Source organism: Papilio polytes, unplaced genomic scaffold (assembly GCF_000836215.1).
Source record: "Papilio polytes unplaced genomic scaffold, Ppol_1.0 DF821067.1, whole genome shotgun sequence".
Classification (NCBI taxonomy): domain Eukaryota; kingdom Metazoa; phylum Arthropoda; class Insecta; order Lepidoptera; family Papilionidae; genus Papilio; species Papilio polytes.
Window position 1 is genome coordinate 2138466 of NW_013528137.1, and position 21315 is coordinate 2159780.

Sequence of the window (21315 nt, forward strand, 5' to 3'; positions counted from 1 at the left end):
ACCGCGGGGATGTGGCTGGCTTTTCATTTCCTACGGGTATTTCACGAGATGTTCAGTTATTTTTAAACTGACTCTACATAGATATTTATAACTATAATGATCGAGATATTTTAATTTTTATTTATGGATAGTAAACAATATTCTATTTCATGATAACTTCACATTTACGTCCTCTGTTAATCTTAGATATACACTTTTTTTAATTGATAATGCTGTGAATTTGAGTTCAAACACAGTTGTATGGTTAACCCTCTAAATATTAACATCTGGCAAGTCGGAACTCGTAGCGGGTTATCTTTCAATGCCGTCTCCCGGTCACATCCGGGACAGGCAACTCGCAAGGAGTACACTTGGCCCCAAAAAGCTTTATTTGATATTGCGCTTCGTTGAATTTACGAAAACATTTGTGAATGAACGCCGTACCCTGGCCCTTGCGCGTGTCCTTGCGATGTTAACGAGGCCACGACGTAGTTCTGACCACATGTAGTTCAATATCGGTACGCGCTAGGACGCCCTCTGTATTACAAATATTATACTACAATTGTAACTTATTATAAGGAATTTAATAAGACAACTTAAAAATACGTAAACAAAGAGAGCGGCTGAGATAAGTCGCGGCTTATCTTATAAAAACTTCATTTAATCTCTTTCATTTACATTTGCTCGAGTTTTTTAATTAATATTTTAACATAGAACGTTTAGTATTACATCATTTAACCGTTTTATCAAACTAAATGCAATTTAGCTTGTGTTTGTGGCGATTTGCGTTCAGAAGAAAGATTAATTAATATTGTTTATAAAATGTTTTTAAAAGGTTTTATCTTTTATCGTTTACAAAATCACATTTAAACTTGTATAATTAGAAAAAAGATCATTTACTTACTCTTTTCTTATAAAATGAATATTATTTAACACTAATAAAATCATGTACTGTGTAAATATTCTTAAGGGTTAATAGATTGACTTAAAAAGATCGTTGACAAACATACACTTAAAATAAACTCTAATATTAAATATTAGAGAGCGTTTACAAAAAAAAAACATACACACAAATTGAGTACCTCCTTCTTTTCGGAAGTCGGTCAAATAAATACTATAAAAGTTAACACACTTCGTACTTAACTAGTTTATTATTAATCGTTCATAGATGGCGCTACTCAATTTTGTAAAAACAATTTCTGTTTAAATATTTCCAAGTTTTCCATTAAAGTCTTGAAAGGATATCATTAACTTGCAAGTACTACAAAAGCACTAACACGTATCACTCATATACGAATATCTAGATGTAGCCAAAAAAACAAAGGGACTGGAAATATTTAGTCTTTCAAACCTCATCCTCATCATCATGCGGCTATAAATAAAACTACTTTAGGATTTGGCACTGTTTTTTACTGACTGCCTGTCCCCAACCCTACTTGGGATTTAATTAATTAAAAGTTCTATGATAAATTATTAATAACTAAATTAATATAACACGACAAATACAAAATTATTTCTAAAAAACACAAAATTAAATCACAAAACAGTTAATCTCATCAACACCACTCTGGTCTTTATCTTTGTTACCTAATAAGGTTTTTAAGGCGTTCAGAGCACCTTCTGATTTGAAGTTGTTTTAAGCGATGTAATCAGCAAACAGATGGTCGACGTGAAACCGCGTTAAAATTTAATACAAGCAGACAGGAAATGGGATAAGTTGCACTCCAGATGCACATTATCATATGGGGGCAAATGAAGATATTTATTTATAGAGGTTGTTCCGAGGCGCGTGCTGGGGTGAGGGCTAAGGGTACTTCGGTTCACGAGGGAATCCGGCAATTGTGCTGTCAACATGCTGCCTACTAATAAAATGGGGTCCGCGTACACAATAACATTGCGGTAAAAATAGTCGAGTTCGACGACTCCGTGTACCTTTTAAGATCCTTTTATTTTTTTTTTCATTCGTCCTTAAATAGAAAACGGGATATGAATATTTTTAAGAGCTCTCTTGGGAAAACGACATATCTAATTTTTTACTACAAGTGACTATGAATCAATTTTCAAACGGTAAAAATAGAAAACCTTATAGGATTTCTTTGTATAAATTCAAAATGGAACTCTACATTCTTTAAGATTATTTTCTAGATAGTTATCTTAATAAACATATGAATTTCTCTAACTTTTCTTTTGTGTGTATTAAAAACTAGTATAATTTAAACTGTTCTTATGAACTCTGTTCTCGTTTTCTAGGATATCAACGTAATGTCGTTGAAGATGCAAGCAACTAAACGCATTTAAAGTTCTCCAAACTAGACGTAATTATAGCAGAGCAGTGGCCACGAATTCTTGACATCCAGTTTACAACACTTTTCGCTGTATTTTATGGTGTTGTGAGGAATGCGGGCACATGTGATATTGTACGAATTCCCAAAACTTCATATAATAAGCGAACAAGTCTGCAGACGCGCCAATTGCCATCGTTTGATGCTACTAGAATACTAGTGTGCAGTGAGGGTAGATGGTAACTTAAACTATTCTAATGCTTAATTTACCAATCTCTTAGTTCTTATATTAAAAGGCGGCAAAGAAGTAACCATTGAATTCGCTGAATTAGCAAAGCGACCGCAACCCGTCGTCAACACACATCTAAAATTCCAGATGTCTTGCTTGAGATGCTAATCGACGTAGGAAGGGACATGAAGGAACAGAAAATTTCCCCCTTCCTCCCTCCAGATGAACACTAAATCTACTGTGACAAGAAAAGAGTGAAACGGGGAAGAAGGCTATACTAGGCGAGCCCTTAATAAAGAGGGTCTCTGACCATTTAACAGTAACTAGATTACTAAATGTCGTCTAGTAGATACCAAGCTTTAATATTATCACTATGAATGACATAAACGACTGATGCTTTCCACAACCATATTATAATAATATACATATAGCAATCGTGGCAAAGACAAACACAAACACATACATGCTACCAGACATGCATGGAATGAGAATACGCTAGACAACCGCTCTGCCGTAAAATGCAAAGAATCCCGGTGAAAATCCCGTTGGCGTGGCAGCTATGTCGACACCTTTCTATGGTTTTGTAAAACTGACTCCGCAAGACAAGTTCCTTTCAGAGATTTGACAATAAATAAATTTTATCGAGACTGCAGAATGTGCTAAAGAATGCTTTTGAGCGCGAGTTTTTAGGAAGTTTCTCCTTATGATCAATATTAATGCAATTTGATTTTGTGCAAATGTTCTATAGCTTAAGAAAATCATTTTTCAAATGCACGTATCATCACAAAGAATCAGTTTGCTATTACAAATTTTTCTTACTGATACAGTAATGTATAAATTAAAGAGGTTTAAAGGAAAAAAATCAAGGGAATCGCATAGATAGCTATTTCAATATGTTGGCTATAAAAGCAAAGTGCACTGGGAGCTGGCTGACTGGCTGGCTGGCTGGCTGGCTGGCTGGGGGCATCATAACCGTGAGCTCATAAAAGCGTCGAATTGTTGATGCAGAGGGCCCGGCTGGTGCGGATAGAATGCGGCGCGACCGTCCGACTGGTTTCTAAGTCAATGTCGCTTGGAATGCAGCGGGCGGGGGCCGGGGGTGCGGCGCGGGACGGCGGGGGGCGCATCGCGCTGTTGTCGCAAGTGGCCGCCGCACTTGTCGGCGCGTTTGACTGCCGGAGATATTCGGCACGGTAACGGGCCGCGGCCTTCCTGGAATCGGTTACCTGTTGCATTCCAGCGCCGGCCGCCGCACGCCCCCCGCGCCCTCCGCCCGCCGCCCCCCGAGCCCGCCGCCCGCCTCCCGCCGCCCGCTGCAGCCGTAGCGATGCAGCCGCCACGAAAATATACGTCTGCGCCTGTTTGATTCCACTTGGATCCGAGCTGCACATGAGGTTTCCTATTAGAGTGGTAGTAAAGATTGCCTGAAAATTGTCTTAAATTTTTTTAAACATGGCCTTAAGCTGAAGTGGGTACGTACCTAGTGAGTTATTGGAACTAGGTTTCTTCTATTGTGGACATATTTCACAAATATTACCTAATAGATGTTGCCTTTCTGTTGTAAAAAACTTAAAGTCTGTCAATATTCGATCCCATCAGGTAGATTACGTAAATTTTTTCGGTTTTAATAGCTCCTTGAAACATTTTGTTACTCTCGGCAGTTTAAACAAGTGAAATATACAATGGCGCAACTGCGGCGCAAGTGGAATGGATCATTTTCGTCAAGTCCTTCGAAATGTTGCGCGAGGGAATCGCTATTTCATAGCGTTGTGACAGCACTTCCCCGCACTGCACAGCACGGCACAGCACCGCACGGCACAGTACGGCACGGCACTTCATAATAGGGCAGTCTATTATACTACCACCAGCCACCGACATTTGCCGCCTAATGATTACATTTCTTAAATCTATGCAGGTTTTTGCTTATCAATAATTTTTACTTATCTAATACTTAAGCGCGATTAAAATTCAAACTGTAATGAAGTTACGTTGATTGTAAAACAAGACATATTTGGACACCATCAAGAATTACGTAGACAACCAATTAATATTCTATGCAGATTTCTACTGAGCAGCGAAATTAGGTTTTTCTTTTATTGTAAGTGTAGTAATTATATTTATAGATACACATAGGGGAACATTTGCGGTTTATGTAGACATGCTTGTCAGAGTCGTTGCGTAAAAAATATGCTATGCATACTTAAGAAAGGTTGCAAGTTTTTCTAAAGAACATCGAGCCGAGACCGAGGCGATGTAATTTGCATGGTGTGTATAATTTGGTAGGAATCAAAGGATACGTATCCGCGGCGGAGACGGCGCAGGCGCAACTTTCTCTTTCCACAGCCACTGCCGCTGCCGGCGCCTGTCAATCTGGCTTGGAATTTTAACTCGCTTCAACAATACCGGCAACTCGTTAACTAATAATACATTTCCAATTCTCTTACAGTTTTTTTCTAATACTTCTAAGGAACATTTTTATCACGCCCAATTTTTAAGTTGACCTGAAAATTGTAACAAATAAATCTATATTATTAAATATAAGAATTACCGATGTTCAAATGAATTAAACACTTGACGATATACATCTGACAAAAACGATTTTTTCAAAATGCGAAATATTAAGCAACTCATTAAAGATTGATAACCTCGTTGGTGGGCCGGGTGCGCGCGCCACACAGCCGTGCGCGTGCGCCGCCGACAGCGTGCGCACACACGCACACACACACACACCGCGCGCCATTATCTACATTCTCTACGATACATCGCTCGCCGCGCGCCGCTCGCCGCCGCCCGCAGCCCGCCGCCCGCCGCCCGCCACCGCCGATCCGCAATGTAATTTTCTTGCCCATCCATTATAATATTAGCTCTGACGTGTGACGTATACGCTACGTATGTGGCCATTAAACTCGATTCGTACACCAGTGAGTGTGTGCGTGCCGAGGTCTGAAATTGAGTTTGTCGTGAATTTTTTTCGGTCCGGCGCATCGCTCGGGGCCCGGGTGAGTGCTAGGGTGGTGTTCGCAGTAAGTCGCTCATATATGTGGAGTGTATGTGTGGTGCGAGGAGAGCGCGGGAGGCGTGCCCGCCGCGGCCGGCGCGCACCCTCGCGGCCCCAACGCGCAGGCGACGCCGCGCGCGCCGCACCACGAATCGCTAAACATGCCCACAAAATTATACTAATAACAACACCTTTATTTTATATGCTTTAAGCACTTCCTACAAATAATTTCTGGTAATATAATTCTTAAATAAGTAAACGATAGGCGAGTGGGTATTAACTTTATATCAAAACAATTTAATTTAAAACCAAAAGCCTCGTTTGATTCAGTTTATAATTAAACATTTTAAAAGTCCAAATCAATTTCAACTGTCGAGATTACTTATAAATAAAAGTTTTAAAAAAAGAAAGAAATCAAGGCTGTCATGGAGAAATTAATCATAGACAAAAACATGAGTATATAATGAGGTGACGGTAGGTACTGGCTATTAAATACCTATTATGTGGGCACCTGCCTCCGTGTGAGCACACTCAAATGGTCAGCACATAGTGTAGGCGGGGAGAGAATGATTGTGATGAAGGTAGTAGGTATATAGTACATAAGTGGGCTGATGACAAACAATTTACCTACGATTGTTTTATCAGAGTACATGATACGGCCGCGGCCATCGGCGACTGTCTGCTGTCTATAGCTACTTGTATTGATTATCAAAAATACATACTATGTTATCAACAAATCGAACCAATAACAAATTTCATTTCACTGTTACCCAATTTTGATATTCCCTTTTCATTATTTTTTATTTGCTGTAATTTAACAGATGTTTTAATTTTACATATTTAATAAAGTACTTTTATAGAAATGTCATAAGATTTAAAAATTTAATTCTACTCATATATCAAGATTTCTTAATAAATTGTCAAAATGTCTTAACATTCTGATAATCTTTTTTGTTTTATAAGGTTCCTTTTGATGACTGATATCAAAATCTTTCTTCCAAAAATAAAATTAAGAAAACGACCCGCTTTGATATGATGTGCTAAAATTTGCCTTAAGTACTTAAGAAAAATAATATTCCACCTAAGTTATTTAATTCTGATAAAGTTGGTTTTACAAATGTCACGTACCGATCATAAAAACGGACCCTTTGCAGTTTGTCTAGTCAAATTTTAAAGAATCAAACGAATTTATTCACAACATACATATTTTGCAACTTTATGCAGATAAATTTAAATTGATTCCCTTCTCAGTGGCTGTCATCAGTGCAGACAATTATGTCGCAAATCATATAGTAAATGAATTCACTAAGTGTATACATTAAACTCGTCACTTTGTGAATCATTTAGTTTTAAATGCAATTACCCGACTCATGAATTTTCCTGGTCAAGTCACAAATGTTCGGTATTCGCGATTATCCTGTGACATAAACACGATCATCAAGTCAAAGTTACATTTCGCCTTAAGGTAGCGTTAGATGCATATCTAAACTGCCTAACATTTCATCCTCATACAAAATCTGCACGAAAAGATGCTATCAATATTTGTATCCATTTTGGCATTGCGACGAAAAACTGCACTTTAAATAAAAACAAACTTTCTTGTTTGTCTTTTTAACATTTTTTCCTTATGAAATAAAATGTACATTCGTTTTCAACATAGTTTTATGCAATAAAGTGAATGTTAAACGAACAAACGGTCAAGTGTCAGCACTGAGTATTGGCAATTTGCTAATGAGTTTTCTTTGTCATAATCTACCTTTGATATAAAAGAATGGATACGCCATAAAGGGATATCACCATTTCCTATCCATTCCATCATGAAATCTATACTTGTTTAAGTTACAATTTACTTAAAATCTTCTCTCTTACTTACTCATTGCCATCAGTAGTCTAAATAGGCATCTGATCGTTTGTAACACTAGCTTATAATTTCTATACGGAAAGTTACTCCGTTTATTTTAGTTTTAATAATTATTGATTACATAAAAATAACAATTAATTCCTATCAATTATTTCTACTACTTTATGAACAACGTGGGAAGGATTATCAATAGAAATTCTTTTTATTAATAAAACAAATTATAGCTGTTACTTGTGTATTTGCGCAACACGTCTATCGAACAATACCAGGATATGTGTTTAATTTTCTTTTGTAATTATGTCACACAATCTTCTGTCTTACTCGTGTAAGTGACGCCATACACTTAACAGCTTCAAACAGTAGACAGTTGTAACTTCGTCGCCGCTAAAAATACAGCCGACTACATATTGATTGCTTGAAGCTGTTCGTTTACAGCAACCTTTATTCTTTAATTTGCTTTGTTTTAAGTAGATCAACAGTGACAATTGTCATTTTGCAGCAATGTAATAAAAACATATCCAAATACATCGGAGGGCCGCCATTGTAACTCCAGTAGTTGTAATAGTCGGGGTCACTTGTGCGGCATCGTCTACTCTGTACTAATTATCGATACTTCGATTACTTTATGCGCATTAACGAGGAAAAAATGTGACAAAGCGACACACACGAGTTGATTGCGTCATGGCGGCGCGCGGGGGGCTAGGGGACGGGGCGGAGGGCGGCGGGCGGCGGGCTGTAGGTACCGGCCGCGGCACTTCTGTTACTTGGAAGTCCCTACCACGTGCGAGCTTACAGTACCGTTTTCCTGTTCTCGACAACTTTACAACAAATTTATATTTTTCCTATGTCACACAAACTGGGACGATTCAGTGTTCCCACAAGTAACTGTCAGACGTTCAATTTTGAACTCTATTGTGGTTGTTTTAAGACGTTATTCTTGTCTTAGGAATAGTAGAGCGCTAGTTTCTGTGAGGCGAGGTTCGTTATCGGCGCATGCGGCACACGTGTTCCCGGCCTCTATTTCCGCCCTTCGCTTCCCCGGGGACGCCAAGGACAGCAATAAAACTCTTGCTTAATTACCGGTTTTCGTAATTAACAATGAACTTTGTACTTTAAGTGGTGATGCCTCGGTGAATAATCATTCTACTGACATCGCCCTAAATGCTTCTATACACATTCTTTGTTATAACGATATAGAGTTTTTAAAATTGTCATCGCTAAACTGAGAGTCGTAATATGGTCATTAAGTGAGGCCCTTAGTGTAAATTAAAGCTGCTTAAATTATCATTAATCAAATATCATTGTTGGAGATAGAAATTGTCTTGTTTATATCTATTTTACAAACATCAGATCATCACAGCTAAGTATTATTTGGGCAAAATAAAAGATAGTTATGTCTTTAAAATCATGATAGAGAAGATTTATACAGAAGTTAACGGAAATCTAAATGTAGTTGATATCAGTAGCTCGGTTATTTATGTTGGCTTGCGCTGGATGCACAACAACGGACGTCGACTGCGGTTAAACAACACGTGTTACCTTCAATCAAATGATACAAATATTCACATCAATACTGCATACAAGATATTTCATTCATGTTATCTTATCCTAAATTTTAGAGGACAATACAATCCTTGTATTTCGTTCAAATTCTAAACCGAAAACTGTTTTCATCAAATTAATTTTATCTCTTCGATTGCTTATAAAACACTTTTCTTATACAATTGTAATAACAGTTAACTTTTTCACATAGTAACTGAAAAGGGGAAACATCGTAATGGCCGACAAAATAATGAATTTGACGTCTCTACTTAATTTTATCGTTGGGTTGAAATACCGTATACTTGCTACTCTAGTATGATATTACGTCTTTTGAAACAAACTGCTTTCTTTCACGATTCATCTATAATTTTATTAATTTAATTTTAATATAATTTATTGAATCATTCTATTCAGAATTCTTCTAGCAGTCGAAACTGATCAAGCGGCGGTGAGGAAGCCCTCGAGCTTAGTTACTGAAAAACGAGGTTTAGGCTAAGCGCCATCTGCGCTCGGCCATCTCAAGCCCCTTGAATCTGTAAATGCCTCTTCAAGGCAAACAAAAAATCAAACGGAGCAATCCTGGTATGGCGGCCTTAATTTGTAAAATCCAATACCCGCATTTAACACTATTGATGTGTTGGAATTGTGTTTGCATCACTATGACACATCTTGTAGGAAGTATGTTGATGTTCTCAACTTTTACAACAAAGAGATCTTAGAATTCCAAGTCTTGAATGCTGTTTCTAATGTATTTTTGTGTAACATTCCCAACGATTCATGAATTTTCGACAATATATTACAGTTAAACGTTAAATAACACTTAATAGTCAAATTTAATAAAGCTACGAGTTAATACCAGCATAGCGCAGTCGATCTGTCTCGAACACTTCCAACTACTTAACCAGTAGCAATATTGAAGATAAGTGATGGTTATAAAAGGGTGGAAAGTTCATTGACCTGACGGCTCCCCCTCCGCCGCGCCTCACCCCGCCCGCGACCCCTCGCCCGCCCTTATGTTGATTGTTGTACTTATTTATGTTGTGCAGGTGCCCGTGGAATTAGGCAAGGGCTAAACAGACAACCACACTTTCTACTATCCTATATAGATAAGACGACGCCTTTATTGCGTACTTTAGTTAGTAAATACAAGGTTAGTCCAATGTTTTTGTTTATGTAATACTAGTTTTTGCCCGCGACTCCGTCCCCGAGAAATTAAAACAATCTTAATTTGAACCCGAGTCTAAATTAGCTCCTTCCACACAGTTTATATCTGTGCTACGTTTTATCGATATTCGTTGAACCGTTTTAGAGAATCTTAGTAACAAACATACGTCAATTTTTTTGTAATTATAATACTAATATTATTTAAAATTAATTATAACACTATTTGGGAGGTGAGACATTTGGGGAGTGAGTTGCGACGCGTGTCTCCTGTTATTGTGTGCGCATTGTAGGTGGGTTTACTTAATACATATCTTAACCTTTAAAAATACCCATACATGTCATAAAATGAAGTCATTAAAATGCCTTTATTTTATTTCTTATTAATAATAACTAGGGACCTACTTTTTATCAATAATTATAATTCAAATAGATCGAATAGGATGTTTTTATGTCAATTTTGTAATATTGTACTTCTAAAAAGATTCATCTCCAAAAATTCTTTAATTTGTAAGTAGCCGCAATTATATATTTTCACAGATTTGACATTTAGTTATTACGTTGAATTTGATATAAGTTTTGTACATAATATTTAGGTGGTAATGGAAAAAACCGTTGATTTCGCTGTAATAGTTGAACCAATCCGCGCGTGATGCGTTTATAAATTGACAGTTTGACAAAAATAACTATTTCTTATAGAATTGACACAAAGAAAGGCTACAGCAAGTGACATGATTTTAATTTTTATTAACCCACACCTTACGCTTTTGAAGAACCAATTATTTGTTATCTGTTTAAATGCATTATTAATAATAGATTATTTATTAATTAAATAATGACCCAATTATTAACTATACTTTCGTATCTAGACAATGTAAAGGTAATAGTAGAATATTTTTATGCGCTGTATTTGTAAAATATTTTGTATTTAGTTCATTAAGGGCCTGTCTCACCAAATTGTAAATTGTTTGATAATAATCGAACGTGCAAAATATATGATGGAAATGTCGGATTTTGTTATTATTTTTAAGTTATCTGAGCCTCTATCAGCCAGTAGTGGGACAGTCCCTTAAAAGTATATTTTTGTCTGCTCTATAAATGGATGAACGACGTCACTAAATGTGATTGTGAATATTTTTGAACTATTGGTTATGTGTGTATATTTTTTGTCGTATTAATTTTTCAAACGCCCAAATCTCAGATCTCTTGATCAGAATACGCGACGATGGCCGCTAGCCATCAATTGCTGTCAGATCAAAAGATTTTCATGTATTTTCAGTAAAAAATCTAGTAGACATTAATAGAATGAAGTTTGACTTACGTTTTAAATACTTAATGATCTTAGGTATTACTTAATTCAAGATTTATAGTGAAAATCTAATTTTCTAGCCGGATAAAGTATCCATACTTTGGATTGCAGAGGATATTAAGAAGGGAGTGAATTCAGATATGACGGCTGATATTGTATGGAAGAGCAGTACATACTGTGCCGACTTTACGTAGGGACAAGGGCAGGTTGAAGATGATCTAATTTGCTAATATTTTTAAGTAAAACTGTAGCAATTATGTGTAAGTGACATAAACACAAAAATTCTTGTCATAGTCTTCTAAAGTTATTGGAAAACTATTGTTACCGTTCCCACTGCAGAAACATTGCATTTTAAAAACATATAATACTGCTTTTGTGTCTGTTTCGATGGTAACTTAAAGTTAAAACGATGTTAGATGTCAAACGCTTGCGATTGTAGTTGAACAAACCAATAATGCATTATAAGAAATTATTCGACAAAAAAAAACAATTCCGTCGTCACCTAAAAAGCAATTTATTTAGCATAACGGTGCTATAGCCACAAGTAATTACGTCCTTTTTAGATAGTTTAGGCAAGTTCATGGAATGATACTTTCTCCTCAGTTATGTGACCCAAAGCGAGAGACAGGCTCTAACGGAATAGGCGCGGGGGGAGGCACGGGGGGGTGACGCCTTGACATGGAGGCGAATTACAATACGATTACCAACCAATCGATCTATATTTTATGTCTATATTTTAACAATAATAATTTGCGCAAATTTATTCAGTAATAGAGTTTTTTATTTATCTTATAAAAATATTGTACCACCAACAAAGCATGAGTGTAGCTTGTAGAATAGAAAATATTTATAATAATACAAAAAAGTGTATGCAATGTGCGAAAATCTTAATATCAGAACAAAGGTAAACGTAATAGCAAATTAATCTATATAGAATGTTATTAAATTCGTATTGCTATCTCTGTTTTAGCAAATGTAATGAAAGGGATGACTGTATGCTGATGTCTATAGATTTCGGTAGTGGACATAAAGGACAAACCGACAAGGATATCTATCCTGGTGGGAATAAGTCGAACTAAATTATGACAGCTTACAAGCGCCCTCCTGTGATCTTCAAAAAAGATTCTTTTCGTATGTTGTTATGTCATATACCATTTTTTATGCACATGTAGTTACAGAAGTAACCGCGATAGCCGCTCATCAGGTCAGATATCCCGGTTTGATTATATTATTTTCTTCGTTGTAACACATCAATGGTTTAATTCAAATATTACAACGCCAATTTCTTCAACGAAATATAAAAAAAAATATTGTAAATGGATAGCTTAGAGAAATTACTCTTAATTATTGGATAAATAAAATCGTATGGAAATTAATAAAGTCATATAAATTAGGAATCAATGTAAGACTAAGGAATTTTTTTCTAACTTTTTTTGTAAGGCCACTTGACATCATTTTAGTTAGTCTAGATTTAATACTGTTTTTGCTGCTTTTATATTTTTCATCCACGCTTAAAAAGTTGCGCTTGAACTAAGATTACACATTTGATTTTAAATAATTATTCCTATGGAAAATCACCTAAAACCCAGTGCATTACCGTTATTTTTATATATTTTTATTATATAAATTCCCTTACAGTATGTACCTAAGTGGCATCGACGCATGTTAAAATTTAAACCAATTTTGAAAATCGAATTTATTCAAAATAATAATATATAAAAGTAAAATTTATTGTTTTCAAAACGATTTTTATGTAAATTATTAGACAATGCAGATTGCCAGCGTGAGGATAGAATTACAAAGTAAAATTCTGCATACGAATGCATAAAGGAGGAATATTAGTAAGTACTTTATATTAGTAGGTAGTTAAATACCTACCAGATGAGGCTCTCTTCTACATTAGGCCTTTTGCCTAAGTCATTAAGGTCCACCAGTTATCAGAAGTCATATTAAAACTTTTGTTATAAAGCAACACTTTTTAAATGAATTTCTTTAAATGCAATTTTTATAACACAGTAAAAGAAAATATTAATATTTAAAAAATGATATTTTAAATAGTACCTGCAACCCTCCGCCGATACAAAGCTTAGCGCCGCGGTCTCCGCGCGCCACTCAAACAATCGCTAACTATTTTCACCACAAAAAATAATTTCTGTACATTTAAAATTAAATAAAGCACAAATTATAATATTTGCGATGCAATCGGCCATTTTGAATGCATATCGCTAGCAGCCGGTCGCTGCCGTCACGTGGGAGATGCAACGAAGTCGGAAAAATTTTAACAATTTTCCTCCGCGCGCGGGGGCTGCTACCGTCGAATTAACTATAGAATATTAAAGGGTGGGCTTGCGCCTACGTTTTGACAGCAAAAGGTTTAGGGTGCGAAAGTTTTTTTTGTGTCGGGACTCAGTGGCCGGGGCGCCGGTCCGAGCGCGCCGCTGCTCCCCCCGCCGGGTCGCTCCCGCCCTGCACCCCGCCGCGTCCTTCGGCGGGCCCTTCGCCCGACTCCTTGGAACCCCGACCGAACCTTCGATTCTTAAAAATTATAATTTTTTCCACGAAGGTCGGGCAGCCGACCCCCGAAGGGCCGCAAAGTTCTCGTCCGCCGCACTCGACGCCGCCGACTTCACGATTCTCTAATTTATCTCATTCCACGTCGCATGGTCTCTATTTTTAAAATATGATCGCGAAAAAAATTTTCCGACTTTGGAAAATCTGAGAAAAATGACCGAAGCACGGAGGGCGCGGCTGCGTGTGCGCAACTTGAGGAATTTTTTTGAAGGGGTTGCAGTGGCACCCTTAGGGGGTGATATGGGGGATAGCGTAGATGAGGGGTGCGCGGGGTCGAGCGCGTCCTAAACGTGCACAAAAGGCGCATGGTGCGGGCGCAGGGGCGCAGCGCGGCGGCGGCGCGGCGGGCGCGGGCCGGCACGCCCATCGGCGCGCTGAGCCGCCCGCGCACCGCCCGCCCGCACGCACGCACCACGCAATAAACCTTAAACACTACCCTTCATTGATATTTAATTTAATATTTTAAAATCAATTAACTTCTTCAAATATTAAAAAAAAAGAATAAAAAACAATTTATTTTATTTGTTAACTTTTACTTTTCTGACATATTATTATGCTCTTAGTTAAATTAAACCAGTGCTATATTTATTTAACAAACGAAATAAAATATTTTATAAATTAATGAAATAGTTTTTAATTTTTTCATTATTATTTCCAAAAAAACTTTTGGTTCATAAAAATGTAAAGCACGTTTAATTTTTTTTATCATGTATAAACCAGCGCTTGATCACTATCCCACCTACACCAACGTGAAAAAATTTATATTAAATTAAAATTTCAAAGAATCAGTTTGATTTAAAAAAAATATCTAATATTCTATTATAATAGTGCGCCTTTTTGATAGGATGCCATGTAGAGCTTTACGTATCAAACTTTAAAGGCATTAATAAAACTATAAATTCAACTAAATTTTACATCATAAGGTTTCTTGTAACTTCGTACCTGCATTACAAAAAGTCAATCATCAAAAGATGAATAAAAAAATTAAACTACACTTTGAAATTATCAATACATTGAAAATTGAAAATATATTTAACGTTCTTATGTCGGCAGGGAATTATAACAAAACTTTGTAAGAAAGAGTAATTTCTTCCAAACCAACATCATAATCCGTTTTGGAGCTGCCAACATCAAGGAATTAAGATTGCCAAGTTTTGTCGTGTCATTTTGACATTTGTAATTGACAATTTAAGACATGTAAACAAAAAAATTAAAAAAATATAATTTTATGCTGATGAAATCGCATGGGAACAGCTAGTTTACTCGTATATTAGTAATTTGTTAGAGGAAAAATACCAAATTCACATTTAAATCGTGTAAACAAAAGTTACTTTTCATACATAGCGATCAAAATATAAATATGTACATATCGAAAAAAAAATCCATGAGAGATTTTACCCTTTTAAGCAACAACCGATTTCAGTATGTAGCGCTATATGTTACATGTATCCTTTGTTTAATTTTATACTTTGGAGCAAGGTATTTTCGTAGGTCGGCAGGTGCCCGGACCCTCGCCGTTGGCACCGGACAAACCAACAGGTGTTTCACTCGTTGCCCTCCTTATCAGATTTCTGCATGCATTTCATATTAGGGGCTGTAACTCTAATCGGACATTACGAAAATTTACGTTACACTAATTAATGTTTTCCAAAAAGATACTTAAGTGGGAACTAACGCTCTTTAATATTAGATCCATTATCTATGGAAATTTATTAAAATAGGTTACATCGAAATGGAACGTTTTTTTATAATATGGATTGAGGTATAGGAAACTTGCAGGCGAATGCTTCACCTAATCCCATGCGGAGTTAATGATCAAGCCCACCGCTGAGGCGACAGAAAAATGTTGTATACGTAATGAAGCAATTTAATTACCTTTTATACGATACTGTCTTATAACATCAGCCTTTGCCCGCGACTTCGTTTACGCGGAAGGAATAATTTTTTTCTAGTGGTACACCGTGATAAAAGGTTTCTAATGGCAAAGTATTTTTGAAATCTATCCTGTTACATAAATAATATAAAATACAAATCTTTCCTCTTTATTGTAATAGTTGGTATAGGTAGATATGTTTGAAAAAATAATAATAAAACTGAATGTTGTAATGTTGTAAATGTTGAGATTGAGTTGATATGTTTCAACTAAAGGTATTTATTCCTAAAATTGCTATTTCCTATTTTGTAGTGTTTCCTATCCTAGTATGAAGCTAAGGCCTATCTTGTGAGTATCATCATCATCATCATCATCATCACCAGATCACTATATATCCCCAATGAGGGGCTCACAGCCTACCTTAAGTTAGGGTGACAGGCCTTAGTTGACATGTACAGTACAGAAGAATAATCAAGCTGTTATTTTTAGCAGATTATGAAGTTAATTTATCCTCCAGTTCAGATTAGGACAGCGAGGCAAGTTTAACATGATAATTTTTGTGCCATAGGTTTTCTTGTTTTAATAATCAAAGAATGGCCATTTCGTTATGTGCAAAAATAATGATTACCGTATTCAGTCCCTAAATTCTTAGTTCGAAGATATTCATAGTCAGTAGGAAAAGTAAAGACAATACAGTTTTTAAGAAAATTTATAGCTTTCTTACGTTAAGAATACTAGCTACTTTGTAAAGTTTGTCAATAGGATATTTTAGGGGTTTTTAAACATCGATTTGAGGAGTGATTTTTGTGCTTTGTTGTCTGAATCATAAAAGATTTAGCAACAACTTCAATTTACTTTATCAATAGTATTTTATGAAATTGTATGTTCATTAATTAACGATATTTTAGTTCAAGATATCAAGTTATGAATCTGTGAAAAATTGTACCAATGAAATTGTACGTACTATTCTCTATAATCAGTTGTAACAAAAAATGTTACATTCTCATTTATTAGCATAAAGATTTTATACTAGCGATTTTAAAAATAAACAAAGTAATCGACCAACAACTATTCTGTAGTTTAAATATAACGCAAACGTATAATTAAGTTAGTGCTATCAATATATGTTAGATTACAAACGCATATTATATACAGTAATTTTATAATATACAGTATAAAAAATGATGGATTTTCCTCGTACGATAACATCACACGAAGCTGCAGGAACAATGCTTTATACCCACCTACTTGTAAAGAATAAAAGTTTTATACAAATATCAAGATATTTATTCCAATATGGACAACTGCATTTAAATCTATACTATTATAATAAAGCGTAAACACACACTTATTTGTTGCCTAAGATGTCAGCAATTACAGCATATTTTTGAATAATTCTTCTTTTAATAAAAAGCCCTACACTTCTGTTACTTTATAGACTATATATTTTCGCGTCATTAAACTTAGGGGTAAATATTTTGGATTAAAAACCCTAATGTGGGAAAGAGACCATAAGTTGTTGCCAACATCAAGGAATCAAGGTTGCCATGGTTTGACATCATGTCATGTCATTTTGAAATTTGCAATTGATAATTTGACAAACGTAAACAATAAAATAATATTTTTGTAATTTTATGCGGATAAAGTGGCATGGGAACAGGTAGTACCAAATAAAATAACAAAATATCTATCTTACTAATATCATAAATGCGAAACTTTAGATGGACGGATGTTTGTTATAATTTGTAACCTAAACGGCTCAACGGATCTCGATGAAATTTGTCAAAGACGTAGAGGATAGTCTGGAAGAACACATAGGCTATCCGCTTTTGTTTTTTTTATTCCACGCGGACGTAGTCGCAGGCGAAAGCCAGTATAAGAATAATTTTACTGTGTACGTTCACTGCTGAATTCGCCATATAGTCTTAAGCTTCTAAAAGGTTAAAAATATTCCTTCCTTTAATTTATTCCTATTCTCAAAATAAACATCACAGTATTGTAACCGTAATAGCAGCAATATTAAATGATATTCCTTTGATTTGGCCAAACAAACGTCACTCGACACCTGACTATACAGGGCACACGGCGCGGCGCTTGCGCATTGTTACTACGTCATTCTACAATTACATCGACTTGCCAATCGCAAACAGTAGCCTAAAGGTTCCATAACATTTTCTTTTCTAGATCCTCATTAAAAAAATACTGGTTTTGCGTAAAATGCTTCAATTCTTCTTCTATTTGGGGATCCTGATCCTTTTGATTATCACTGCGATAGAACAAATACAGTGCTGATCCAAGGAGTTTTACAATATACCACACAAAGAAATTTAAATAAACTAGCTGTAGAGAGGACATTGAATACATTTCCCTGCAAAATATATGCCTGGTGCGCGATTTACCTCGCAAATGTATATTAGATCCTTAGAACGGGCGCACTGCTTTGACTATACACTCGCACAACTGTTGTGCAATTGTCGATTGTTGTTTGTTTCGGAGCCAATCCAACTCCTTAATTGTACATCTTAAAATAGAATAGTGTGCGAACCTCCATATAAGCTCATAGGAATCAAAGTGCGTATAAACAGTCCATAAATAGTTTAGTCAAAGGTGTGCGCGCGGTCTTTAAAATAATTGCTGCGCCATTATTTTATAAATACGCATTAAATACTATAAAGTACCGTAGTCGGTATAAGTCTTTTTAAATGTGTTGGCGGTACATGATCCGGCTTCCTTCAAGTGTAAAAGGTTTGCGTAAAATCGAGATGTGCGCAGACGATGTTCCAAGCCTCCAAGATATTTGACTACACGTTGGACTATACAAGGCATGTAATGATAAAAAATGTTAATTCGCACAAAGGTACTGAGATCACGGGTGTTAATGTGTGTCTGCATGACAAATCTTACGAATTGTATACGTCACGCGGTCGTGCCGCACCGATTATCGCCCTTATTGCTTCAGCCAGTCGCACTCAAAATAGACTAATAAGAGGTCGACAATTAACGCTATTCTAGAATACCATAAGAATTTACATCTGTGTAAGGAACTAATTTATTTTTTTCTAAAGTTTCAAACAGCTCATTTGAGGCAAAAGTTAATGTTAGTTAGGGCCATGCCTATTTACTAATATGATTAGGATTTTGTAAGGGAAATCTACACCATTGCTTGAGCCTTACCGGTACCGCTCTGAAAGTGGTTAAAATTCCTACTTGAAATTTCATAATTTCAGATACAAAAACGTCCTTGACAATTTTAACTGAAAAATTCAACTCTTCAGTTAAAATTATCAGAACGGAGCTTATGTATGTAGCTAACTCAATTTTTATATTTGACCCTTCTTACGTGAATTTTATGTTTAAGAACTAAACGTTCATTTTCTCAAATTATCTTATTTATTTTCAGGTGTCGCAAAAAAGTCTTCTGTACTTCTACATTGGGTAAGTCAAAACTTTTATATTTTTAATTTTCATTTCAGACTCACGGCGATAATACGCTCATTCAATACTGCATTAGTAAACATTTTAGAAGATAAATCTACACTAGGGGTTGGTTTAAATAACCATTACATGAATGTATTGCTATTAAAGCGTCTGTGACAGTTTTTGTTTCAATAATTTATAAATAACCTTGTTATTGAGTGTACATATTTTCGTGTTATGAATTAAAAACATAATTATTTGATTTACGTCACACAGCCGCCGAGTGCGAAAATTGTAACGGACATAGATAACAAAGGTTAAGCGTTCTGATTTTATTTGACACAAATTGAATTTTTTATTCTTGTTGAAGAGAACACAGAAACTAAATTATCTGAACACGTCAACACACATTCTACAATGAAGATGGGATTTGCGTCAGAGCTTACTCAATAGTTGTTAAAATTTGATCAGTTATTAATTTAATTCATCAGTATTATTCACTTATGTTATGACAAATTGGAATTATCATCATTAAATGTGGTAAGTATGGAATATTAGTCATAATCATGGACGTCGGGAGACTCGGAAAGTGTAAAATATATCATCTTCCTCCTTATACTGCTCCCGTAGGGGCGCGACGGGATTTTGTCCTCCACATAACTCTATCATACTTCATCTCAGTCATCACTCCCTTTTTGATCATGTCACCTTTCACGCAATCCATCCATTTCTTTCTAGGAACTCAGGATATGTACAATATTCATTTGTTATTTCTAGTGTAAAATATATGTAGAAATTAATTCAAAATGGAGACCTACAAAAATAACTCAAAAACGACTTCTAAGTTAATTAAGAAATTGTCCTTAATGTTGATAAACATTCTCTTTAGTATAAAAAACGATTTTTACAACCTACCTTGATCATTAGCCTGCCTTTCTCCCCCTTGACCATCAGATGGACGCGCCTAGTAACAATAGTTGTAGAAATTAAGTCAAAAAATATATTCCATTTTAACTAAATTGAATATATTAACCTATTTTAAATTAACATGCATTAAATTCAAATAAATATTAAAACACATCGGATCTGGAATTTACCACACTCAAGGAAAAAATTGTATGACATTTTACCACACATTATTTACAAACATTTGATACTAGCTGTTGCTCGCGACTTCGCCCGCGCGAATAAAAATAATAAAAACAACATTGCCTAACGTTAACCACAGACAAATTGTCTTTCTAAGGGTGAAAGAATTTTAAAAATCGACCCAGAAGTTTATGAGTTATTGCAATATATACAAATATAAAAAATACAAATCTTTCCTATTTATAATAGTAGAACAGATTAGTGTCCTGGTGGATTCTTATACTAAGACTAATAATCATATTTAGACATACATAAGTATTGCAGTTATTTGCTTATCGTTGCAATGTTAAAAATAATGTAATTAGTAATTACTAACTGGGTTTTACCAGCGGTTACAAGTTCGAATTACATTTATACCGAGAATAAAGAAAGAGCTTTATCGATACTGGCATTCTAAGAATACGATAGACTTATTGAAACTTCCGACCACCATGAAGTGGCAACTAATCACTACGTATGTGCACAAATGCTTGCGGTAATGTCTATAGCAAAAGAAAGATGTATAATAAAAATACATGCTTTGTCCGCGATCATGTTGGACCTAAAATGATTTTATTAACATAACGAACATTGAAAGTCGCTGTTTTAAAACTTAAGTACATAACTGAGGGCGGACAAGACACCGTTAGCATCTGTCATCAGCAACGGTGCTTGATTATTAGACTTGCTCCTTGATTATCCTACGAATAGTTGAAGTAAATGACAGCAAATCTATATATGTTTCAGAGAAAACATAGTGTAACATTACTAAACTAATGAAGAAATCATTTTTGAACAACCATTAGTAGTTATTATTTGATAAAGCTGATTTGGAATATTATCGTGTAAAGGAGCACGACGTGACGGGTTGCTCCGGCGTCGCTGAAGGCGGCCGTCATTAGGGAGACGGGGAAACGGACGGCAGCGCGCCACATCAAAGCACTATCGACTTCCGGAGCGGGCGG

General features: G+C 35.7%; 1 protein-coding gene across 5 annotated transcripts in view; it reads left to right on the top strand.

The window, feature by feature from the left end:
• LOC106109821 overlaps positions 1-21315 on the top strand; it is a 53288-nt gene that overhangs the window by 10522 nt on the left and 21451 nt on the right. For 4 of the 5 annotated variants that reach the window (XR_001226039.1, XR_001226032.1, XM_013291440.1 and 1 more), the window contains exon 2: positions 19206-19240. The exons of the other annotated variant lie outside the window; for it this stretch is intronic. Coding sequence is in view for 2 of the 4 variants with exons in the window: in XM_013291440.1 (XP_013146894.1) it covers positions 19206-19240 (35 nt within the window). In the remaining 2 variants the exon portion in view is untranslated. The remainder of the gene's footprint in view (positions 1-19205; positions 19241-21315) is intronic. 5 annotated transcript variants of the gene reach the window in all.